Here is a 26,835-nt window from a genome sequence, read left to right as displayed (position 1 = left end):
AGATCATCAGCCTGTCTCTCCTCTAGCACTAAGCCTAATGCTATGCAGCCAGGACTCAAGATACAGTGATTGCGAGAAACAAGCGTAATAAAACACAAAATCAACAGCAAATTATAACATGTTCACAAAAACAAGGCAAGTGACTGATTTATGAATGCTTTTTCTTAACGCTCTACTATTACTATCAATCAAATTAGTAACAATATCTATTGTTATAATATAGAGGAAATGTAACAGCTCCTTTTTTTTCTGGTAACTAGTTCTTCTGTGTGTGTTAAGGGGTCGATTCCAGATGCCCTTACTCTAAATTGGGATGTCCAATACCACCACTTTTTAAAGTACTGAACTACCCAAGAAAGTAGAAGACCAAGCAAATATAACTAGGAATGGGAGACCCTTTCTTTTTAGAGCATTTTCTGCTTGCTTGGATCCATTACAAACTAGTAGACTAATCACTTACATACTCAAGGGGAGAGCTCACAGCGAGGTCCTCAGGAGCCCCGAAAGCCTCTATGGAAATTCACAAAGCGCCTCCTCTGCGGGCCACGTAAACTTGAGGCGCTGCCGGAGTGCTCCGGATGCGGGGGCGGGGCCAGAGCAGGAAGGGGCGGGGCCAGAGCCGGAGCGCCGAGCGCCCCTCCCGGCCGCGGTGCTTTCTTTTCCGCCGGGCCGCGGGAGAAGGAAGGCGCCTCGGGAACCGTCGGCCTAGCGGGTGGGGCGGCAGCGCATGCGGGCCTGTCGCCGGGCTCTTTGAGGGGGTGGGGGGGAGTACCAGTCTGACAAGTACCAGTCCCTGCGGTGTTAGATCCTCGTCTTTTTTTCTGCCTGGAACCTGGCTCCGAGCCAGAGCGCGTGGGTCCGCCTCGGGCCTCTCCGCTCTGTGGGTCCCGCGCCCGGGGCCTCCATCCCGGTGCCCTCCGTCCACAGCCGGGCACAGCGGAGCGGTCGGCGCAGCCTCAGCCGCAAGGTCTTGTCAGGAGGCCCCTTCCTCTCCGCCTCCCCAGTTGACGCAGCCTCGAGCTTTCCTCCGCGCCTTCTGCTCAGTCGCATTTTGTGAGTAGCCGTTACCTGTCTTAGCTGACCCTTCTCCTTAGTAAGCGCCGATTAAGACTGTTCTCAGCTCAAACTAAGTAAGGGCCTTCTGCGATTCACTTGGTTCTGAGGCGGCTGGAAGGCGCGGCGGGTGGCTTGGCCGGAGCCCTTTTGTATCCCTAGTAAAGCTTTGTGTGCGACCTAGATGGTTTCAGGGTCCCTTAAATGGGCGCTCATTTATCCTTACTAAGGATAAGCGGGGGAAGGGATCTTAGGCCTCAAGACAACCTTGACATGACTTTGTGATTGGTTTTTAAATTTATTAACAGAGCACAGTTTACCTACTAACAATGAGTTCTCGACGCAGTGGAGCATTGTCGGCATTTGTTCCCGGATCTTCCTTTGTGAATATGCTCTGGAGACGTGGCATTGAAGTTGGAGAAGAATCCGTACAGTATAGGAGGCCCTGAGGCTGTAAATGCCGGCTATACCCTTAGATGCTTCGGGTCACAGAGATGTGTATTTCCCGATACGATACAGAAGAAACCGGTCAAGAGCTGGGAGACTGGGAGAACTTTTGCCTCTTCAAAAGCAAAGGTATAAGTGAACCTCGTCCATGGGACTTGGTATCGTCATACGTTTGTTTGTTTTTTTCCTCCCCCCAATTTGAAATACAGGTTGTTTCATCTAAAACAATTCAACGGTTAACTGTCAAGGCAAATGTGATGGCTGGTAGTTTATATTTGGTATCAGAGTCATCGTTTTTGAGGCCTAAGCGGCTTGAATACTATTTTCATTGCTAAAATTTTACAAAATAAATATTTGATTAAAGTTTTGATAATGTATGTAAGTCCTTAAGCATAATAAATATACAAAAGCCCACTGATCCATTTAAGAACTGGGATATTATCAATACCATAACATCTGTTTGCTTCCCTATCCCAGCCCTTCCTTCCTTCCTTCCTTCCTATCCCATGCCTTCCATCCTGAAGTGCCCATCATCTGGGATTTTGTGCCCAGACTCAGTTTTTTGAGGGGAGTAGGGTGGATAGCAGTTTTATTACACATACATATCCCTAAACATTCTTTGTTTTAGGCCTTAAACAAATAGGACTTTTCATGTATCAATAGTTGTCAGAAGTGCCATGAATCATATATTAAACTGAAGTTTTCCAAGTTGGAATTATTCATAAACAATAGTATGTGTTCCTAATATTATGTGAGAGATTTCAGCATTTCAAGACTTGAAAATGATAAATTGTCTTGCAAGGCCCAACATTTGATATGTCTTCATAAATCATTTCCAATAGCTGTCCAGTTCAATGATTTATCCTCCTGGGGTTCTGTAGGACATGATCTGTGGCCCTGGCCATGCCCTTTGCAGTACATAAATATGCTTCCAGGCAACTTGGGACTTAATTCTACAGGACTGTGTCCAGTAATGATGTCAACATAATGTATCTCTGCTCTGAAACTATATTAGATATGCCATAATAATGCTCTTAGTTAGAGGTCTGCACACTTGTTTTTATATATCTAACCTTTAACCTGGCTCATCTCATTCTTGTCAAGCTCTGAGGCAGAAAAGCAATGGTTGGGTACTCATTAGGACCATCATGTCTTAAAATCTGTACTGCCACAGTAAAAGAGCATCATAAATATATCCATCATTTTTGCCCATGCTAATGAATCCATTTCCAGCTTGGAAAGATCATTTATGGAATTATTAGGGCCTAACCGGTCAAAAGGACTAACACATCCTCAAGTCATTATAGATGTTTAAAATTGGGGACTTATCAGTTTGACTACCAAAAAAAGTATAATTAAGCAGCAAGCACATTCTTTTGTTCCTTCAGAGGTGTGTTAAACAACAGATAGAAAATGACTCCACTATATAGTCTTAATGTTAGTAGTTTTTATTATAAATTTGATTGGGAGTCAGGAAGATTGCAAGTTTTTTTTGTTTTTTTTTTTAATGGCTCCTGATAAGAACGGGAAAAAAAATCCTACTGGACCGTACTACATATAAGATGCCAGACAAACAGATACAAATACAAATGAGAATTCACAATGAAATATATTTAATTTCTAGGTACAACAGAGCCTATGAGTTGAAGATGAATGAACGTCGTTGTGATAAATGTTTTCCGAAAACTTGTCATAGAGGATGGCTGTGAAAAAACCACCAGGAGGACAGCTGTGCTCGTAACAAGGTACCAAAAGTTTAATGTAAATTGTGTGCTTTTTTATGTGTTTGTGGTATTGTTCCTGAAGCACAGTACCAAAAATGTTTAATAACTGGCACAATGATGACTTACTTTTTGCCGTTTACCCAGCTGAGGGTATCTTTGAAGACATGATTTAAGACTGAGATGCCAATAATATATATTATGTGAATTACTCAAATATAATGCAGTTTTTTATTAAAATGGATGAAATGTTCTTTTCAGCATGTAAGTACCTGCACATGAATGTTCAAGTCCTTAGCAGTGGTGTTTAAAAATTCTTCATTGCCTCAAGTAAGTAAGTAAGATTTATCAAGCAACCGCATCTAGAGATAATTTGAAAGTACCTGATAAATTCCAAAGGGCTGAGGCCGTTTCCTGTTAAAGGTGCCTTTGTGTGTCAGGTTTTGATTTTCTTCGAGATTTGATTATGGATTGATTTTCACTGTTGGTTTCTGATTTTTTTCCAGAGGTGTGGCATACAACATTTTGGAATGGAAAATGAAGAATTGGTCAAGAGGACATGAATTAAAGCAAATGATGAAAATTAATATTTTATTTAACATTGATCATCTCACAGTAAATTATGTAGAAAAATATAAGTTCAAATGATTTTAATTGCTGGGCAATAAAGTCTCTTTTCTTTAAAATATATCAGGTCTTTAAACAGCTTCATTTTCTCTTTTTTTTTAGATTTTTTTATAAGTTTATTTTATTTTAAAAATTTATTTATTTATTTTTGGCTGCATTGGGTCTTTGTTGCTGTGTGTGGGCTTTCTCTTGTAGCGGTGAGCAGGGGCTACTTTTGTTGCGGTGTGCAGCCTTCTCATTGTGGTGGCTTCTCTCGTTGCGGAGCACAGGCTCTAGGTGTGCGGGCTCTAGAGCACAGGCTTAGTTGTGGCGCACGGGCTTAGTTGCTCTGCAGCATGTGGGATCGTCCCGGACCAGGGCTCGAACCCGTGTCCCCTGCATTGGCAGGCGGATTCTTAACCACTGCGCCACCAGAGAAGCCCCTAAACAGCTTCATTTTCATAGTTAGTAGTCAGACTTGTTTTTAACATACTTTAGGGATAGTATATTCTTGTCAGTAACTAGCTTCTCTGTGGATAGTGATTCTCTTTGAAGTGTCAGGTGGTGGGCAGCTGGGGAGACTTTTTAGTACATCCAGTTCTCATACCCTTTCTTGCTTTACTGGGTTTCTGGAGAGGTGCTAATCACTGCGTACTAAATAACTATGAAGGCCTCCCCTTTAGAACCTGCTGTTGTTCCTGAAAAACAAGCATTAGTTGACCCTTGACCCTTAGGGGCACCAACACTCCCTAAAGTCAAAAATCCAAGTATAGCTTTATAGTCCACCCATTGTATCCAAGGTTCCACATCCTCTGATTCAGTCAGATGCAGATTGTATAGTGTAGTATGTATGTATTGATAAAAGAAAATCCACCCTTTATGTGGCCCCATGCAGTTCAAAGCTGTGTTCAAGGGTTAACTAGTTGAAATTTTCTCAAATTACCCATTATAAGTAAAGGTTTCACCTATGACCTACAGATTTTTTAATTTTAATTTTATTCTTTGTTTGCTTTTACATTTGTGAAGAAAAAAGGATTTGGGAATTAATTTAGGACAAATTAGGATTTGTCCTAATCCTAGTACTAGTAATAATCTAGATTAAGGCAAATAATGACTGGACAGTCCAATCTGTCCAGGGCATGCAAATTTACAAGAATTCAAAAACAACTGAAATCCTACCCAGGTGAAGATTTAAATTTAGCTAAATCTTGCTTTTCCCCTGTTGAGTCCCACAGTACATAAATTCCTTGCTTTTATCAAGGTTATAATTTCAATATGGTAAGTCAAACAGTATGAATTGTACAGCAATATCACTTCCCATCAAAGGCAACATTTTTTTTTGAAAAGCACTTACATAATGAATCTCCCACCATGTTGCTTCAAGCTACCAGGAAACAAGCCCCACCAACACCCTTAATCTTCTCAGCTCTTCTGAAGAATTTGGCCTTCATGATGACAGGCTGCTTCGGGAGCTTTCCCTTCCCCAGAACTTTGTAGTAACTGATTGCACCACATCAATGATAGGAGCAGCTCTAGAACTACCATATGACCCAGGAATCCCACTACTGGGCATATACCCTGAGAAAACCATAATTCAAAAAGAGTCATGTACCAAAATGTTCATTGCAGCTCTATTTACAATAGCCCAGAGATGGAAACAACCTAAGTGTCCATCATCAGATGAATGGATAAAGAAGATGTGGCACATATATACAATGGAATATTACTCAGCCATAAAAAGAGACGAAATTGAGCTATTTGTAATGAGGTGGATAGACCTAGAGTCTGTCATATAGAGTGAAGTAAGTCAGAAAGAGAGAGACAAATACCGTATGCTAACACATATATATGGAATTTAAGGAAAAAAAATGTCATGAAAAACCTAGGGGTGAAACAGGAATAAAGACACAAACTTACTAGAGAATGGACTTGAGGCTATGGGGACGGGGAAGGGTAAACGGTGACAAAGCGATAAAGAGGCATGGACATATATACACTACCAAACGTAAGGTAGATAGCTAGTGGGAAGCAGCCGCATAGCACAGGGAGATCAGCTCCGTGCTTTGTGACCGCCTGGAGGGGTGGGATAGGGAGGGTGGGAGGGAGGGAGACGCAAGCGGGAAGAGATATGGGAACATGTATATATATAACTGATTCATTTTGTTGTGAAGCTGAAACTAACATACCATTGTAAAGCAATTATACTCCAATAAAGATGTTTAAAAAAAAAAAGTGTAAAATGGGGGCTATTTTATGGATCCTAGTTTTATAAAACATGTTTTGACTTCACACCATAGAGAACAAAAAACTGAAATATAGTATATAAGAAGCCACAAAATAAGGTCTTTAATTTGTAATATATGATTTTTTTTTTTTAGACTAGGTTTGCCTTCTGAAAACAACACTGTATAGTCTCTGGCACTAGTGGATATTCAGTAAATACTGTTGAATGAACTGCAAGGAAAGAAAGTAGTAAGTGACTTGTTAAAAAGTCCTCTAGAGAGTGAGAGAGCTGTCTGCCTTCACAGTTAAACTCCATGAAGTACCTATTTCTAAAGAATTGATGCATGACAGTGTCTTGGTTAATAAGGTGGCAATTTTGTGATGACATTTTCCTATTAGTGAGTAGAACTGTCTTTTTAATTAAAACTTTGGAAAATAAAAACAAGGATTTGGGGATTTTACAAGATAAGTATATTTTTGCACGGTGTTCCTACCTTTTCAGAGCAGATATCTTCCCTCCAAAAATGAAGACGGTTTGCAAATTGGTTTCTTTGGCTTTTGGTACCTTTCTTGTAACTAGTTAGGTTTAAGGAGCCAATTACTGCTCCTTGATTCAATGGAACTTCTTTTCATTTAACCTGGTTTAAAAATGGAAAATTTCCAGGGCTTTTCCTGATCCCATAATTAGGGCTTCTAAAACAACATAATAGACATGTCAGTATCTAGCATGAAAAGTCCTTACACTGAAGGCTTCTGGTTATATAAATGCTGTTATTTACTCATCAATTTTTCAGGTTCACAAATGAAGAAAAAAATGGTTTTACTTTGTAAGTAAATATTTAAAGTGTTATTGCCATCTTGTGACAAATAGAGGGAACTACACAAAAGTTACTATTTTTTTTCCATTGCTTAGTTTGCAACATTCTTTATATTTTAATCTGTGGACCACTGGTACCCTGGGCTAACCAGAAGTTTTTTTAATAAGATTATCCTAAATTATAAATTCTACTATTGGCTTTGAGATTTGTATTAGTGTTTATTCCATTAGCAATTAATTTGAAGAAATCATATTTTATATTTTTTAAGGTGGCATTCTAATGTACCCCTACACACAAGATTACCTGAAGCATTACTTGAAAATCACTCACACTTTTTTCCACTGCTTAAAAAGGAATGAAGGAAAAATTTCCTCAGATTGCCTATTCATCGCTAGCAAAGATAGCTGTCCCAGGTCCATATGTGGCAATAAACTGTTGGAGCTGTTGTTGGCACTCAGTCAGATAGATATCCCTTTGCTCTAAATATTCTTCATTATACAGTTCAAATGGAAATACTGCATTTGGAGCAACACAAAGTACAGCGGCCCCTAAGTGAAGAAGGAAAAAGTATAAATGAGAAAAAATGCTAAATATGAAATCATATTTTCAACAAAATAGTGAAAGTTTTACAATTAAGTTCTGATCTATCTAATAGAGTATTTCAATAGCTATTATTTAAAAAAAAATTTTGAGACCCAGGAAACAGTTTCAGTAAATGCACAAACTGGTACCAGGGCCAATGGAAGAAACATTGATATTTAAATTTTAAAGTTTGGAAACTAGAAATTTGTCATCCATTGAAATAGCCATTAGTGTTCTGAAGCTGAATACTGATGTGAGGAGGTGGAAGAAGTAAGGAGAGAAGGTATTGGAAGGTAGAGAAACAATAAAAAGATAAATCTATGGAATAGAAGAGAAATAACCTTGCATATATATTTAAATGATTTTTGACAAGGGTGTCAAGACCATTCAATGGGGAAAAGATGGTCTTTCCAACAAATGGTGCTGTGAAAGTGATATCCATGTGCAAAAGAATGACGTTGGTTCCTTACCTTACATTATAAAAATTAGCTCAGTGAATCAAAGACCTACATGTAAGAACTAAGACTATAAAACTCTTAGAAAAACACACTGGGGAAATGCTTTATGACATTGAATTTGGCAATGTTTTCTATGATATAACACCAAAAGCATAGGCAATGAAAGAGAATAGATAAAATAGGCCACATCAAAATTAAAAACTTTTGTGCATCAAAAGTTACAATCAACAAAGTGAAAAGGCAACTCACAGAATGGGAGAAAATATTTGCAAGCCATGTATCAGATAGGGGGTCTACAACTGAACAAGAAAACAGCCTGATTAAAAAATGGGCAAAAGACTTGAATAGACATTTCACCAAAGAAGATATACAAATGGCCAATAAGTACATGAAAAGATACTCAACATCAGTAATCATTAGAAAAATTCAAATGAAAACCACAATGAGATACCACTTCACACCAATAAGAATGGCTACTATCAAAACCAAAATAAAACAGAAGAAAGTAACAAGTCTTGGCAAGGATGTGGAGAAATTGGAACCCTTGTGCACTGTTAGTGGAAATGTAAAATGGTGCAACCCCTAAGGAAAACAGTATGGCAGTTCATCAGAAAATTAAACAGAATTACAGATCCTGCAATTTGACTTCTGGGTATATACCCAAAAGAATTGAAAGCAAGGTCTCAAAGAGATATTTGCACACTCATGTTCATTAGCAGCATTATTCACAATAGCCAAAGGCAGAAGCAACCTAAGTGTCCATTGATGGGTGAAGAGATTAACAAAATGTGGTATATATATATAGAGAGAGAGAGACAACGGAATATTCTTCAATCTTAGAAACGAAATTCTAATGCATGCTACAATGTGGATGAACCTTAAGGACATTATACTATTTGAAATTAGCCAGACAAAATAGGACAAACATATGATTCCACTTAGATGAGGTACCTAGAGAAGTCAAGTCCAGACAGACAGAAAGTAGAATAGTGCTTGCCAGGAGCTGGGGGAAGGGGAGAATAGAGAGTTATTGTTTAATGGGTATGGAGTTTCAGTTTGGGAAAATGAAAAGGTTATGGAGTTGGTGTGAATGTCCCTTACACCAATAAACTGTATACTTAAAAATGGTTAAGAAGGTAAATTTTATGTCTATTTTACCACAATTGAAAAAACAAAACAAAACAAAACCTTTGACTCATATTGCAGAAGTTAAGCTCTTAAATTCTATTTCATTGATTCACTAAATGAGTATCTAAATGTAACTGGCTGGGAGTACAACTGCTGGCCAAGCAGACAGTGCCTACCTTCCTAGAGCTGTCTGTCATTAGTAAACACAAGTAGCCTCAGACTTCTGTGACTGCTCCCTGTACTGCTTTACCTTACCTGAAACCTTGCTGTCCCTTGAGAACACTGCTTTCCTTGTGGCTCTCAAACACCCCACATACCTTAGTGTCACAAGAAAGAGTCAGTGCCTAAATTGCTGCACCTTTGCGGCTTCCAGACCGTTCTTTCCTCTTGTTAAAAATCTTTCTTCCTTTGATGCCCAGTGCCACCTGGGCTTTATCATCCTTTCCCCTTCCACAGTGAAGTCAACAATCAGCTCTCAGTACTTGGCTCACAATCTTCCTCTGTTCCCTAATACCTGCCATTCAGCGATTTCCATGTGAATGACCCATTTAACTGCCAATCTCCAAGTGTCCTGACCTTTTCCCTCTACCTCCACCACACATTCCCAGAATCAGAGGAAACCAATATCTCCAGAAACTTACTTCAAAACCATGAGTTCAAATGTCCCTCTTCTCTATGCTACCTCCTATGCTTCCAGGTCTTCTATCTCAGAGACCTCCAATCTGCTTCCTTCAATTCACTTCCCTCTTTTAGCCAATTTGAGTCCCTCCCTTGCCAGTCCCCACACTCCCTTGCCCCCTCTGCAACACTGCCACACTCATCTATCAAAACCTCAACTCTGCATGAACCCAACCATTTACCTTGTGCCTGCATTCAGGCTGCTAGGCAGAAAAACACATAATTGGCATTGCTTGGTTTCACTTTAAATGAATCACAGAAACCTGAGATGGTCAGTTGCACTGCCTGACAACCCTGTTGAGTTTCTCCAACACATTTGCTCTTCTTCCCCCCCCCCCCCGCCCCGCACCCCACCCCAAAATGACTATTACATTCCATTCTTTTCTCCTCAAACCTTTCATTTTTAGCTGATGACCTTGTTGACCTTGTGGAGAGTAAAAGACCAAATCTACAGACCTGATTCTGTATCCATTGTTTTCCCTCCTATAAAATGAAGTGACTCTTCTATAAGAGGCCTTTACCTTCACATGTGCTCTGGATCCCATCCCCTCTCACCTTTTTAAGGACTTTACACCTTTGATCTTCCCCTCTTTCTGTAGTTTCATTAGTTTACTTTCTACTGCACATCATATGAGCTATTATCTTCTATCTTAAAAAAAAAATCCCTTCCTGGAACACGCATCCTTCTCCAGCTAATACCCTATTTCTTTCCTCATCTTCATAGTCAAACTTCTCAAAGTTGTCTATATGTGCTGTCTCCATATCTTCACTTCCTACCCCACCTGAATCCCCACTCCATTGAAATAGCACTAATCACGACCACCTACAACCTCTAGATGGCCAAATCTAATCTTATTCAAACTCGCAACACATGTTACAGTTGACCACTACACTCCTTTCTTGAAACACTCTCTTTCTTGGCTTCTATAATACAACTGCTTCTCGGTCTCATTTGTTAGTTCCTCCTCCTCAACTCCATTTCTAAGTATTGGAATTCTTCAAAGGCAGTCCTGGGGTTCTCCGTATAGTCTCTCTCTCTGTGATTTCATCCATTCCATGGCTTTGAGTACCATCTCTGTGCTGATGATCCCTAAATTGTATTTCTAGGTTAGAACTCTCTTCTAAACTCCAGATTATTATATCTGTCTATTGATATCTCTGCAGGATGTCTCAAACTTATATCTATAATTTGATCCCCGCCCCAGCCCAAACCTTTTTCTCTTTCTTCCTAGTCCTGGTAAATGGCACCATGATCCACTCAGTTGCTCAAGGCAGAAACCTGAGAGTTTCCTTAATTCTTCCCTCTCCCCACCGCCCAACTCCTAAATCTAGTTCATAAATGTAACTATTGGTTTTTGCATCCAAGAAAAATGTCCCTGAGTAGGGATTATTTTCTTGCTATGTTTAAAGTAAAATTTAAGGAGCTCTTAACATTGTTTTGCTAAGACTTGAAAAAGAATATACCTAACTGCAACTTATTATGAAAACAAAAAGTAACTAAAGGAATAAAAACTTCATATAGTTTTATTTCTCTCAACAAAATCTTTCTTATATGCTTCAAGAAAGTCCTGACAAAATAGTTATCAAGTGAAAATAGCCATATTCAGTCACAAGAGTCCTTAATATTATAATACCACAGTTTCTAAGTTCAAAGACACACATTTTTGTCTTCTTACTGAAATCTAGTTGTATCTTAACAATTTTGATGGTGATAGCATGTCACAGTAAAATTGGCAGCATGGTATGTAAAATTGGCAGCATGGTATGTAAAATAATGTCTTAGATTTTATCAAGTATATTTTAAAATATAGAATAAGAAGATAAAGATAAAGCAAGTTAAACACAAAAATTCCTATCCTTCTTATTTAATATTGGTTGAGAACAAGCGATTTTCTCTTTTGGTAGGTAAAACTAATTCAGGATGATAAGTAACCTTTTCTGGGGGTTATGAAACTCTAAAACATACTTCAAAAAACTTATGATTGGGGGAAAGTGGCAGGGGTGGTGGTGGTGGGATGAACTGGGAGATTGGGATTGACATGTACACACTAGTATGTATAAAATGGGTAACTAATAAGAACCTGCTGTATAAAAAAATAAAACTAAATAAAAAAAACTTATGATTCCTCTCCCTAAGCAAAAAAGGTAGAAAGCACATGCATATACAAATTTTCATATAATTTAGGGATTCACAAGCCCCTAGGACTCTCTCAGTATCCATGGATCCTAGGTTAAGAATTCTTGATTTAGATAATTATAGAACAAAGTTCTAATGTTCTAATGGATCTCTGTGAAAAGTTATTACAAAATAAATTGAATTTGAAGCAAATTTAAACACTAAACATACACATACAGGAAAGTCAGTGTTAATACATCCTTTCACTCCCAGGGTTGGAACTGAAATAAAGTAAAAATCTCACTAAAATAGAGTCAGGAGGCCAGAAGGGGGAGCTCTCATGCATGTACCTCTCAACATCAATACAGATCTCAACAGGAAGAGACATACCCTGCATCTCCAGCAGGAGGTAACTATTGGTTTTTGCACACTACTTTACTACCACCAGCAGGAGGAAGAAAGATTTTCTCCTTGCCCGGCAATAGCGCCACTAAAGAGAGACTGCCACAACGCAGCCAATGAAAAGCCACTATACTTGGAACTCCCAGTTTCCTCCAATGGACTTTCTGTTATAACAACCCTCCCAACTCCACTTCTCCTCTACAGAAGAGTTTCTTCTTTGCTTTACCAGACTTGCATGTGATTTACCATAGTTGCAATGTCCTGAATTGCAATTCTTTCCTGTTCCTGAATAAAACTGTTTTGCTGATAAAATAACTGGCTGTTTTATTGTTTTAGGTTAGCAGAACCAAAGTTTGGTTTGAAGGATGGTAAATCTCATCGAAATTAATGTCTCATATAATTCAAAAAGAACTTTGTGAGGATAATTCTCTTTACTCTTACCTTTAAGAGCCCCTTTATGTTTTTATTAGCAAAACCATGATAAGCTCCTTTGATTTCAAATAATTAAATGCTATAGTCACAGTATTATAACTAGCAATTGAGAGAAGGTGGTGATGCAAGATGATCACATTTTCTTTGGCTATGTGTCTAACTCCACTCTGGGGGATTGCTTGACAATTAAATGTTGCATGCTATTTTAAAAGGAAGATAAATTTTAAATCATTTCATGTGTCATACTTTTTTTTCAGAATTCTCTAAGCAATGCAAAAGTTCAAGCATAGAAACAATCATGCACAATTAGGAACTTGATACCAGATAATGATACTACCTGTAAATAATTACTAAATGTTTAAATTCAAACAGGACTTACGTGGTAGAAATTTATTATTCTTTAAAATATTGTTTAAAATATATGTAACATCTTAATTTACCGGATTAAGAATATTCAAGTTTAAATATAATTATTTGTAGTGATCACTAATAACTTAATAGATTACCATATTTCAATGTTAGAGATGTTTCAAATAATAAGGCTGCAATAAGTACATCTTCTTTAAGCACTTTATTCCTTAGGTTCAGTCGAGCATGGGCTTCAGATAGGGAAACTCTAAAAAAGAAAACTGATGCCAATCAAAATATGTTGATATTATAAAGATAATATATATTTTGGCAGGAACAAACCAAGATATGTGTGAGCAGAAGCCACACCTTAAATATCAGCATATTCTTATTTTTAAAAAATTTTATTTTCTTTTCAAAGCATTTTTTCCTACCAAGTTGAATAGACTGTTGCAGAACAAGGAAGTATCCTGACTTATTATCAAAGAATTGGTTTCTATCCTGGCTTTTCTTTATTATTCTACACCCTGCGCTCCCCAAGTTCTGTTCAGTTAAATACACAGTTGGAAAAATTAACCTAACTAAATATCTCTTATAGACACATCCTTTGTATTTTCTCCTAGTTCTTAATCCATTTGAAGTCCTCATAGAATCTTGAAATTTCAGTGTTGGAAGACATTTTAGACAGCAAATTTCAAATCCCATCATGTAACTGAATTTTCTCTACAACATCCCAGGCTACTTATTATTCGGTCCCTTTTGAACTTCACCTAGGATTCACTAGGAATCATGAGGCAATCCATTCCTTTATTTTTTATTTTTAAGCTAGCTTTAATGTACTTGAATGATTGCTGGATGTGGGAATCAGAAAACCTGGGTTATGTCTCTAGAATTTACTAGCTGTGTGAGTTTGTATGAATCATTTAACTTCTGAGATTTTTTGAAGCTCTGCTATAAAATGGGGATAATAATAATTAATAGGGTTATTGTGATTTCAAATAAGGTATTTGAAAATTTTGGGACTCACCCACAAAGATTATATAAATGTAAGCTGAAATTGGTTTCACTGCAATGTATACCAACTGGTCCCTGTTTTGTCTTCTGGGATTACAAAACAAGTCTAATACTTCTTAAATGTGACAGCTCTTCAAATATTCAAAGACAGCTTTTCTAGTTGCTCCATGCTTTATTTTCTCCAAAATAAATATTCCTAGTTCTTTTTTTTTTTTTTTGGTGCGGGGGCTGCACCACGCAGCATATGATCTTGGTTCCCCCAACCAGGGATGGATCCCGTGCCCCCTGCTTTGGAAGCGCGGAGTCATAACCACTGGACCGCCAGGAAAGTTCCTCCTAGTTCTTTTAATATGTCATGTGACATAATTTTCAAGCCCCTTGTCATCTTGGCTATTCTCCTTGTGACCAGATTTGGTTAATATTCCTTTTCAGTACAGTGCTACAGGTGTGATTTGATCAGCAGGGTACAGGTGGGGCAGAATTAGCATCTTCTCACTCTTGATACTATGTTCTATTACTACAACCCCAAATCACAGTATTATTTACAGCCATATTACCTTGCTTACTCATATTATATGTAAAAATAATGAAATCTCAAATCTTCTTCATATTAAGCCAGATCACCCCTTTCCAATGTATTCACACTTATACCAGGGAGGTTGGGACCTAATTAAAGACATTACAGGGACTTCCCTGGTGGTCCAGTGGTTAAGACTCCACACTCCCAATGCAGGGGGTCTGGGTTCAATTCCTGGTCGGGGAACTAAGGTCCCACATACCACAACTAAGCCTGCATGCCTCAACTACTGAGGCCGCATGCTCCAGAGTCTTTGAGCTGCAACTAGAGAAGCCCGCACACTGCAACAAACGCACAGCAAGGCCAAAAGTAAAAAAAAAAAAAAAGACATTACATTTGTCCTATTAATTTTCTTCTTGCTAGACTAAAATCATAATCTGAGCCTGTGAAGATCTCTCCAGAGTTGTTTATTTACAAATTTGATTATCATGTTCCTGATGTCCTCACCCAAGCTTCTTCTAAAATTGTTGACCAGGACAGAATATGAATACAGCCTTTCAAGGAAAGAAAAGAGCATTGTTCAGCTCCACTTCTCTAGAAAAGCAAGGCTGGTGTTATTAGGTACCTGTCTATAGAAGGAGGAGAAAAAGTCAAGGTTTATGACTCTTCTGAGTAGTGCTTCATTTACTTTGCTATTTCATAAAACCCATCTGCATCTCTAATGTTTATTTCTAAAATAGGAAAAAGTAGAGTTGTCATATTAAAATTAACTCTGCTTTATTCTTGGATCAGTATAGTCAAATGTAAACTGAGGCTATGTGAGTTTAAATAAAAAATATCTTTTTACTACAGAGAAAAAGCATTATGAGAAAATAGGACTTTCAAACCTTTTAAGCTTTGAGTATTGAATATTTGAAATATTACTTCAGAAAATGGAAAGCATTATACAATTCTGTTTACCATTTTAAAACGTCACAATTAATTTCTTCCTTGCCCTATCTTTAGCAATTTTTTAGCTCTATGAAGGTAAATATACAGTTGGAGAAATTAACTGAACATATTTATCTCTTATAGTCCTATACTTGTCACATCCTATCAGTCCTTCACTTGTCTTATTTTGTATTGCAGTCATAAAAAGATATTTATTTATTTATTTAATGGATTATTTTACCCCTGGTCCTACTTCATAATTTGGTTGAGATTATACGTTAATCTATATTAAATGAAGTAATGGTCTATCAACAGGGGGCTGTTTAAATTATGGTACAGCCATATGACAACATAGTAAAACTGTAATGCAGCTATTAAAACAGTATGAGGTAATTCTTTATGCGCTGATAGTATGACATCATGATATGTATACCTGCATGATTCCATTTGGGCAAAAAGAGAATATCTATCCATATAGGTATATACCGATTTATATATTATAAAAATATTTTTATATAATATATTTAAATAACATATTCATCTAAAATATATAACATAGTCAAATAAAATATGTATTTGATATACATCACATATTTAAATTACATATTTGTATACGCTAGTATTTGAATGAATAATATCTGGAAGGATACACAAAAACTCTTGCCAGTGATTATCTCTAGGGAGTGGAATAGTAATAGGTAGGGTTAGCAGGGCACTTTACTCATTATTTTAGACTTTTCTTTCAGTATGTCTGTACTTTACTTTTACAATAAAAATTAGTTTAAAAAAAACCTTTCAAGGAACAATAATACATGAGTGTACTAAAGTATTTAAAAGTACAAGGAACAGGGGACTTCCCTGGTGGCAAAGTGGTTAAGACTCTGAGCTCTCTATGCAGGGGACCCCGGTTTGATCCCTGGTGAGGGAACTAGGTCCCATATGCATGCCACAACTAAGGAGCCCATGAGCTTCAACTAAGGAGCCCGCCTGCCACAGCTAAAACCTGGTGCAACCAAATAAATAAATAATTAAAATAAATTAAAAATTTAAAAAGGTGTTACAGATGTTAACACTTAAAAAATAATAAGAGTACAAGGAACAATATACTTAACTTTTTTTCTAGGTTCAACTACAAAATATCTAGAATGTAAACAGCCCCATTTTAAAAAACAGTCATTTTCACTTGAATTCAGTGCATTTTTCTCAGACATATCTGATACAGGGTATCCAATAAAAATTAATTTAGTGAAAACAAACTGCTGGAGGTTCAAATGATGCAATACTACAACAGAAGGAATTATTGTCACCTTAAATTCTTTTGGAACAAGGTATATTATAAACCAACCAACCAGCAATCAAACAAACAAACAAAAAAAACAAGTGAGACAGTTAATAAAACACATCATTTAAAGGTCAATAATGGTTTTAAAATTGAATACCTACAAATATTTTAATGCAGATGCTGACAGCTTTGATCCACATATAGAATCTGTTCTGATTCTGCGACTTGCTAGGTAATAGCCATGAATCATTCTTTCTGCCTCCAAGCTGAATTCAACATTCAAATTCTTTGCAAAAGCAAGCAGCTAAATTGAAAGTGTGAAAATTTAAGAGATTCAAACTTTATTATAGAACCTATATTACAAAAATCCAAAGTATACTTTCACCATCTGTGTTGTTTTCTGGTTTGTCAAGTCATAGAACCAAAAGGAAAAATCACCCATAATAAAATGTTGCTATTAACTATTATATCTATATTTTATAAATTTTTATTTAGTTTTGGCTGCGTTGGGTCTTCGTTGCTGTGCACGGGCTTTCTCTAGTAGCAGCGAGCAGGGGCTACTCTTCGTTGCGGTGGGCGGGCTTCTCATGGCGGTGGCTTCTCTTGTTGCGGAGCACTGGCTCTAGGCGTGTGGACTTCAGTAGCTGTGGTACACAGGCTCAGTAGTTGTGGCTCATGGGCTCTAGAGCACAGGCTCAGTAGTTGTGGTGCACGGGCTTAGTTGCTCCGTGGCATGTGGGATCTCCCCAGACCAGGGCTCAAACCCATGTCCCCTGCATTGGCAGGCGGATTCTTAACCACTGCACCACCAGGTAAGTCCCAATATCTATATTTTAAATATAACCTTTTAAAAAGATCTGGATATGTCCTGGGTTGGATATGTCCTGTCTTTATTCTCCTTATACTCCACAATTCCCTCCAGGCCTTCAGAACTAGATAATAATAAAACTATTAATAACATTGGTAGCTCTCTCTAGATTTTATGCTATGGGGGCACAGTGATATGCCATCTATATCCCCTTTCAGTAAAGGACCCGTTGTCCCTGCTACTGAGAGTGCAGCACTGGGAGTTAGCATTAGCCTCCAGTTGTCAACTTCTGCAAGAACTACCTACCTTGATGACTTCATAATACAATTTTTGCTCCAGTCGGGCAGGTTTTCTCACAGTTTTCCATTTATACTCATCTCTACTTTATGTCTTTGCTCCTATTTTTATTTTTTGAATGCCCATCCTTCCTGTCATCTAAATCTTACCTTTTCTTAAGGCCCAAGTAAAATCTCACCACCTCCTGAAGTCTTCCTAACTCTTGCATTCTACTTGATATCTTTCTTTCTGAATTGATGAAATACTTATAGTCAGCACCACTCAGCTTAGCACTTAAGTTGTCCCTAATTGTTTCATGTCTCAATTAAATAATAAACTATTTAAGGAAGAAAAATGTACATTTCTTAGAGAACATAAAAGAACAGAAAGAGGCTCAAATATATAAAGTATTCAGTAAATGCCTGACTAATAAATCCATAGATTTTTTTTGTTTGTCTTTCAGGGAAAAACTGGGCAAAAATTTCTCCAGGTCATTAGCGTGTCTATATTATTTAGCATCCCAATTCCTAGAGACTACTTTTTTTTATATACTAAAACAAACAAAAAGACCTTATCATAAATATTATTCTTTTTCTGTTCTAATTTATGTGAATAAATTATGCTTATATTTCATTTTTAAATCCACCTCACCTTTCAACCTTTTATCCATGCAATTTGGGCTACAAGGAAGGCAGGTATGAACAAAAAATTTAATGACCCATGGATTCCCACTTCCCAACATTCCATGCCTTTTAGCTATCCTACACAGATACTTTAACTCTACTGTGGACAGATTTCTGAATAGTTAATATTAAAAGGGCTTCACTTGTAAATACCTGACTACCTTTAATAGCTATGAGAAGCATTACTAAATTTGCATCATCTACTCTCAGGTTCTCTGAACATACCACACGTGTTTTCAGGTCAGGACATTAAAATAAATGGGTTTGTGAGTCATGAGAGATATCCCCTATAGTCAGAACTCTGCAGGCATTCATATAAAGTTTCCCTTTGAATAGTCTGTAAAATGTAGAAAGCTGTATACTTATAAAGCCTCTCAACATAATGTTTTATAGAAATATTCTATTTTGAATCTTTTCATGGAAATGCTTTAAGATATGGTGATTTGCTCAGTGGTTCAAAGAATAAACTCAATGTTTTAATATCTATGTCCTTATAGTTTTTTAAAAATATTTATTTATTTATTTATTTTGGTTGCACTGGGTCTTAGTTGCAGCATGCATGTGGGATCTAATTCCCCGACCAGGGGTCGAACCCGGGCCCCCTGCACTGGGAGCATGGAGTCTTACCCACTGGACGGCCAGGGAAGTCCCTATGTCCTTACAGTTTCTAGTTTAATTATAAACCTAAATTTTTTCTATACAATGTCCTTAAAATCCTTAAAAGCTGGAAGCAAATTAGAATAAAAGAATTCTAAATAAGGAAAATTAAATGTTCAAAGGGAGTTTTATTTACATTGAGAAACATTAGCACATACTTTTACCTTTTCAAAATCTTCAGTTGTGAACTGTTTAGAAGCTACATAAAGCAGCCCTTCAGGATCAATGGCTTTCTTTAAAGTATGTTGCACAGTAGGAAGAAGTGGGTGGCAAGGAGATGACTCATTGCAGTTAATCAATAATCCAAATGCCTCTATGAGATTAGCTGGAATCAAACTGCAATCCTACATCAAACAAAAATGTAAAAGGCAAATATTAAACACTGGCATTTTCATAAACACTTCAAATTAACTATTATTTAGAATTATTATTTAAATTATTAGAATTATATTATTATAATATTAATTAAATTATGAAACTATAATTGTAATAATTTTATTATTTGTTATTATTAATTATTATTTAAAGTGATTCCCAAATAGCATGGGAACTTTGTGATAATAAATTTTTCTAAAATGCTTTTTACTGAGTATCTTCTTACACATTATTCATTAAAGCCTCTCCCACTACCTATTCAAATAATAATTTCTAGTGAGCAGACACCTGCTTTGCATGACTAAAAACTGAAAATTTTCAAACAACTGTGTCATTATTTAGTTCTAGTACCCAATTAAGTATAGAAATTAAGCACAGAAATAAAAAAACATTAAGAACAATAAAAACATTAAGATTAAAATCTGTGACTAAATTCCCTGAACAACACTCTAACAATAAGATACACATATACTTTACCATCTGACCAATTAGAGTATTGGTTTTCTGTACATTTCTTCTTGAAGATGAATCCATATCAACAAAAGACCAAAAACTGCACTGAACTGGAAAAGTCATTTGCTGATCCATATCATCCCCAAACTTCTTTCCCGAGATGTATACTGTGATGCTTCTACTTTCCACAGCTAAGTCAAAAGACATTATCCATTTGTTATTTAAGTTCACTTTGGTCTACATGTCTATAAATTAATAAATATTATTATACAGAATTTTACAGTCTAAATTTGGATAGTAAAAACACAAGTAAATTTGATTGTTTTGCAAGATATGGCTAAATTAGAGGATCTGCCATAAAAAAGAAGAAGGAAAGAAAAACATTTGAATGTTTATGTGTCCCCTGACGATGAGTATCATCAGTCCAAAGCATGTAGCTAGAATCGTGAATTGGGAGGAATAGGCAGAGAGTAAGGAGAATGGTCATATAGTGCAGGTAGTGCAGGCTTACAAGGGAGGCTGAAATTAAACAATGTTCTGGGGGTTTTTTTGTTTTGTTTTGTTTTGTTTTGGCTGTGTCATGCGGCATGTGGGACCTTAGTTCCCTGCCCAGGGATCGAACCCACGCCCCCTGCATTGGGAGCGTGGAGTCTTAACTATTGGACTGCCAGGGAAGTCCCCAACAATGTTCTTTTATGTGCCAAAACAAATAATAGAAAGTGGGCCATCTAAGTAGGAGTGACTAGGAGAAAATATATCTCAAATTCAACATGTGAGAAACCAAATTCATCATTTCTCCTCCTCAAATGGCTATTGTGCATTACTCACAATTAGGAGAATCACCACTGATCCACTTAAAACCCAAACAAAAAATGTGGAAACATCCCATTCTCCTTTCTGTCCTCCCCTTATCCCTTATAAGCATTCAATCTATGGATTCATTTCTATTCCTAGGATGCTATCTCCCAAATATTTCTCAAATTAGTCTTCTCTCCGATCACGATAAGAGTTTTTTGTATACATGTTTATTTTTCTTTTGGATCATAAGGTAAATATATATTTAACTATATAGAAACTGCCAGAGCAGTTTGCAAAATGGTTGTACTATTCTATACTCTCATCAACAATATATGAGAACTCCAACTTCTCTACATCCTTGGTAACATCTGTTGTTGTCGGTCTTTTTAATTTTTGTAATTCTAGTAGCCAGGGCCAGCCACATAATTTGTAGGGTCCAATGTAAAATGAAAATATGGGCCTCTTATTCAAAAAGCAGAGGAAAATGCTTTTTTTTATATAAAGCTTTTTCTTTTAAGAATATTTTATTACTTATAAAATGTAATAGGGGTGATGTGGAGAGATCAGAACCCTTGTGCATTACTGGTGGGAATGTAAAATGGTGTGGCCACTGTGGAAAGCAGTTTGGTGGATCCTCATAAAGTTAAACATAGAATGACCACATGATCCAGCAATTCCACTTATAGGTGTATATGCAAAAGAGTTGAAAGCAGGCACTTAAACAGATACTTTTACACCAATGTTCACAGCAGCATTATAATAGCCAAAAGGTAGAAACAACCCAAGGGTCCATTAACAGATGAATGATTTTTTAAGTGATTTTATATATATATATAAAATCCCCTATATATATTGGAATATCATTCAGCCATAAAAAGGAATGAGATTCTGTGAAGAGGCAAATTCATAGAGACAGAAAGTCAAATAGAGGTTTCCAGGGGCTAGAGATAGGGGGGAATAAAGAGTTATTGTTTAATGAGTACAGACTTTCTGTTGGGGATTATGAAAAAGTTCTAGAAATGGATAGTGGTGATGATTGTGTAACATTGTGAATGTACTTAATGCCACTGAACTGTACATTGGAAAATGGTTAAAATGGTCAATTTTACATTGTGTATTTTATCAATATTTTTTAAAAAAGGAATGAAGTGATACATGCTACAACATGGATGAACCTCAAAAACATTATGCTAAGCGAAAGAAGCCAGTAATAAAAGACCACAAATTGTATGATTCCATTTATATGAAATGTCCAGAACAGGCAACTCCATAGAGACAGAAAGCAGATTAGGTTTCCGGGAACTCTGGGGAGAGGGGGCATGGGGGGTGACTGCTAATGAGTACAGGGTTTCCTTTGGGGTAATGAAAATGTTCTGAAAGTATAACAGATAGTGGTGATGGTTGTACAACTCTGTGAATATTCAAAAAGCCACTGAACTGTACATTTTAGGTGGGTGAATTTTATGGTGTGCAAGTTATACTTCAATAAAGCTATTACCAGAAAATGTAATAGAAGTAGCTGTCAGTCTAATACTAAAATTTTAAATTATTGACACGAATTTTACCATTTATATTGTACAATTCCAGTCTTAAATACAAATATTTGAGCATTTAACTCATATGCAGCATCATCAGTATTTTGTAGGAAGTATTAATACACAGTTATGTATTTTTGTTCTTATCAGAACAGGGGAAATATTTTTATTTTGCACAAAACTGTTTTTAATTTGTTTCTTGATATTCACACATTTCACCAGCACTCTCTACTGATGAGTATGGAAGGACTAAAAGGAAAAGGAACAACGGGTTGCCCTATCTTTCCCTTCCCTCCTATATTATCATTTTCAGTGTAAGAGGTTGGCAAATACAGGGAAGTAGCCACGTAAGAAAGGATATGATGGGGTTCCTCGGTCATTTGTGTTTCTTAGAATGCAACTGCCTATTACAGAAGCAAGTCTGATTCAAATGGAAAGCTTGGCCTCCTTGGGGCTATCAGCTCCCCATCTCACTCAGCGGAAGATGTTTTGAAATGGAACATGGGCACTGAATTGCAGTGTAGTCACAATGCATGAGAGTCCAGCAAGAATCAAACTGATTACAAATTGTGTTAACAAGCCTCATAGTGATCGCAAATGCTATTTGAAATAGGGCAGCAAGGCATGGTGGACACAGGCATGGATGTATCCCCTCTGCTCACGTTGAAGCTCCACTGTCTTCCTTACAAAACAACTTCAAAGATAAAATCATTAAAATTTTCTTTTTATAAAAATTTATTTTATTTATTTATTTATTTTTGACTGTGTTGGGTCTTCATTGCTGTGTGCGGGCTTTCTCTAGGTGCAGCGAGTGGGGGCTGCTCTTCGTTGGGGTGCACGGGCTTCTCATTGTGGTGGCTTCTCTTGTTGCGGAGCACGGGCTCTAGGCGCGCGGGCTTCAGCAGTTGTGGCTCATGGGCTGTAGAGCGCAGGCTCAGTAGTTGTGACACACGGGCTTAGTTGCTATGTGGCATGTGGGATCTTCCTGGACCAGGGCTCGAACCCGTGTCCCCTGCATTGGCAGGCGGATTCTTAACCACTGAGCCACCAGGGAAGCCCTAAAATCATTTAAAATTTGAAGATGGTGACAGTAGAGTTTTAACCAAGTGTCAGGCTCTTCTAGGGGGAGCTATTCTTATTCCCACACATGAAGCAGCACCTGCTAGTATGTGTAAGTAGTGGTATCTCATTGTGGTTTATTTTTCATTTCCCCAATATCCAACTAATGATATTAAGCACTATTTCATGCACTTATTTGTCATTTTGTATACATTCCTTTGTGAAGTCACTAAGTCTTTAGACCATTTTTTTGCTGGGTCCTTTGTGTGTATGTGTTTTTAAGTTGAAGAATGTTTGATTTACAATGTTGTGTTAATTTCTGCTGTACAGAAATATATACATAAATATACGTTCTTTTTTATATTCTTTTCCATTATGGTTTATCTCTATGTCTATGCGTCTGTTTCTGTTTTGTAGGTAAGTTCGTTTGTATCATACTTTAGATTCCACATATAAGTGATATCATATGATATTTGTCTTTCTCTGTCTGCCTTACTTCCCTTAGTATGACAATCTCTAGGTCCATCCCTGTTGCTGCAAATGGCATTATTTCATTCTTTTTTATGGCTGAGTAGTATTGACAAAGTACATCTTCTTTATCCATACATCCGTCAAGGGACATTTAGGCTGTTTCCATGTCTTGGCTATTGTGAACAGTGCTGCTATGAACATAGGGGTGCAAATATCTTTTTGAATTATAATTTTGTCTGGATATATGCCCAGGAGTGGGATTGCTGGATCATATGGCAACTCTATTTTTAGTTTTTTGAGGAGCCTCCATACTGTTTTCCATAGTGGCTGCACCAACTTACATTCCCACCAACTCTGTAGGAGGGTTCCGTTTTTTCCACATCCTCTCCAGCATTTGTTATTTGTAGACTTTTTAATGATGGCCATTCTGACTGGTGTGAGGCAGTATCTCATTGTAGTTGTTTTTTTTTTTTTTTTGCGGTACACAGGCCTCTCACTGTTGTGGCCTCTCCCGTTGTGGAGCACAGGCTCCGGACACAAAGGCTCACGGGCCCAGCCACTCCACGGCATGTGGGATCTTCCCGGACCGGGGCACGAACCCGTGTCCCCTGCATCGGCAGGCGGACTCTCAACCACTGCGCCACCAGGGAAGCCCTCATTGTAGTTTTGATTTGCATTTTTCTAATAATTAGTGATGTTGAGCATCTTTCCATGTGCCTGTTGACCATGTATGTCTTCTTTGGAGAAATGTCTATTGAGGTCTTCAGCCCATTTTTTGATTGGATTGTTTGTTTTTTTTGTTGTTGAGTTGTATGAGCTGTTTGTAGTATATTTTGGAGATTAAGCCTTGTCAGTCACATCCTTTGCAAATATTTTCTCCCATTCTGTAGGCTGTCTGGTTCTTTGTTTTTCAAATTACTGACTTGTTAGAATTGTTTCTATGTTCTAGGTGTATGTCCTATGTCAAATATATGTATTGCAATTATTTTCTTTTTCTTTGCTTGCCTATTCACTTTTTAAATGGCCTTTTTGATGTGTATAACTTTTTAGTTTTGATGAAGTCCAATTCATCAATTATTTTCTGTTTATTGCTTTCTGGGTTTTGTCTAAAAAATCTTTGCCTACCCTAAGGTCATGAAGATTTCCCATGTTTTCTTCTAGTAGCTATATAATTTTAGTTTTTACATTTAGGTTTATGATCCATCTTTAATTAATTATTGTATACAGTTGTGAGGTATGAGTCAATATTAATTTTTTCCATATATATAGCCATATGTTCCACTATCATTTGTTGAAAAAACTTTCCTTTGTCCATTTTCTTGCTTTGATGCTGTGGTCAAAAATCAAGTAAGCAGGGCTTCCCTGGTGGCGCAGTGGTTAAGAATCCACCTGCCAATGCAGGAGACACGGCTTTGAGCCCTGGTCCGGGAAGATCCCACATGCCGCAGAGCAACTAAGCCCGTGCGCCGCAACTGAGCCTGCGCTCTAGAGCCCGCGAGCCATAACTCCTGAGCCTGTGCTCTAGAGCCCACGAGCCACAACTACTGAGCCCGCACACCTAGAACCTGTGCTCCGCAATGAGAGAAGCCACCACAATGAGAAGGCTTTGCACCGCAACAAAGAGTAGCCCCTGCTCGCTGCTACAAGAGAAAGCCCATGCACAGCAACAAAGACCCAACACAGCCAAAAATAAACAAATTAAATACATAAATTTAAAAAAAATCAAGTAAGCATACTAGTGTGGGTCTATTTCTGCATTCTCTTGTAGGGAGAGGCAATATACTATGTGCCCTGAGTATTGCTGCACATTCTTGCCGGTATGCTAAGAGTGTAAGGCCCTAACTTCTCTTGGCCCGATACTTATCTGTCCATATCCTTGTTAGTTATAAATCTGGCCCAAGCAGCATTATCCTAATACTAAAACCAGACAAAAGATATTATAGGAAAACTACAGACCAATATCTCTTGTGAATATACAGGCAAAAATCCTCAACAAAATAACAGCAAATCAAGTCCAACAATGTATAAAAAGAATTATACACCACAGCCAGGTAGGGTTTATGTTAGGTATGCAAAGCTGGTTCAACATTTGAAAATCGATTAATGTAGTCCATAATATCAACAGGCATTCATTTATCAACAGGCATATCACATTTTTCAATATGTGATTGAAAAATCACATTATCATATCAATAGGTGTAGAAAAAGCACTTGATAAAATTCAGCACCAATGCATTATTAAAAAACTCTTAGTAGATTAAGAATAGAGCGAAATTCCTTCAACTTGCAAGAGAACTTCTACAAAAAACCTACAGCTAACATCATACTCAATGGTGAGAAGCATGAAACTTTCCTGTTAAGATCAGGAGCAAGACAAGATCAGGATGTTCCTTCTCACCACTGTTTTTCAACATCATATTGGAAGTCCTAGCTAATGCAATAAGACAAGAAAAGGAAATAAATCTGGTCTAATACAAACTCATGTGTTAGCACAACTGAGAGCAAAGCCTAAAATAATGCATTTGCACATTAAATTCCTCTGTTTTTATTTATAAAGGTAAAATGAGAAATGTCATTTAATATAATTTCTCTATTCCTAAAACGTGTACAATACAATCTTAATTGTTAAGTAACCCCTTGACACTGATAAGACTATAAGTTAAACAGGTGAAAATTAATTTGAAAAAATACTGTTTACCTGATTGAAGCTGTTCAAGTTTATCTTTTTTGTGTGAAGCCAAGTCTCCTATAAAGCAGATACCACCTTTAGCTAGCAAAGCACTGCCACCTTGAATGCTAACTGCTCCAGTTCCATACTTATTCCTGGATAGAGTAGGAAAAATTTCAGTAGAGACTGGATGACGTATACCACGGGGCACAAGGTTTATACTAAAATTCAAAAGCCTAAGGGAAAAAATAAATTATTCATTACTTATTCATTATTCATTACAAATATTACTTATTT

General features: G+C 37.2%; 1 protein-coding gene, 1 long non-coding RNA gene and 1 other non-coding gene across 5 annotated transcripts in view; 2 read left to right on the top strand and 1 right to left on the bottom strand.

The window, feature by feature from the left end:
* The first annotated feature begins 652 nt into the window (after window positions 1-652).
* On the top strand, window positions 653-3,911 carry LOC115854959 (uncharacterized). Of its 3 annotated transcripts, none has more exons than XR_004040184.3 (5): window positions 653-1,053; window positions 1,362-1,629; window positions 3,125-3,245; window positions 3,483-3,551; window positions 3,728-3,911. It is a non-coding gene; the product is annotated as an uncharacterized lncRNA (long non-coding RNA). The 3 variants fall into 3 exon arrangements; XR_011376870.1 differs by having other exon boundaries at window positions 3,483-3,555; XR_009559583.2 differs by lacking the exon at window positions 3,483-3,551 and having other exon boundaries at window positions 654-1,053.
* On the top strand, window positions 3,330-3,412 carry LOC115855087 (small nucleolar RNA SNORD87). Its single transcript, XR_004040276.1, has one exon. It is a non-coding gene; the product is annotated as a small nucleolar RNA SNORD87 (small nucleolar RNA).
* Window positions 3,912-6,117: 2,206 nt separating the features above from the next.
* MCMDC2 (minichromosome maintenance domain containing 2) overlaps window positions 6,118-26,835 on the bottom strand; it is a 40,553-nt gene continuing 19,835 nt past the window's right edge. The window contains exons 10-15 of the mRNA XM_060287239.1: window positions 26,569-26,774; window positions 20,032-20,198; window positions 19,344-19,523; window positions 16,917-17,059; window positions 13,171-13,280; window positions 6,118-7,416 (exon numbers count right to left, since the gene is read on the bottom strand). Of these exons, the coding sequence (XP_060143222.1) occupies window positions 7,250-7,416; window positions 13,171-13,280; window positions 16,917-17,059; window positions 19,344-19,523; window positions 20,032-20,198; window positions 26,569-26,774 (973 nt within the window). The 3' untranslated portion in view covers window positions 6,118-7,249. The remainder of the gene's footprint in view (window positions 7,417-13,170; window positions 13,281-16,916; window positions 17,060-19,343; window positions 19,524-20,031; window positions 20,199-26,568; window positions 26,775-26,835) is intronic.

Source organism: Globicephala melas, chromosome 17 (assembly GCF_963455315.2).
Source record: "Globicephala melas chromosome 17, mGloMel1.2, whole genome shotgun sequence".
NCBI lineage: Eukaryota > Metazoa > Chordata > Mammalia > Artiodactyla > Delphinidae > Globicephala > Globicephala melas.
The sequence above is the reverse complement of the archived record's forward strand: the minus strand, read 5'-3'. Positions and strand labels throughout refer to the sequence as shown.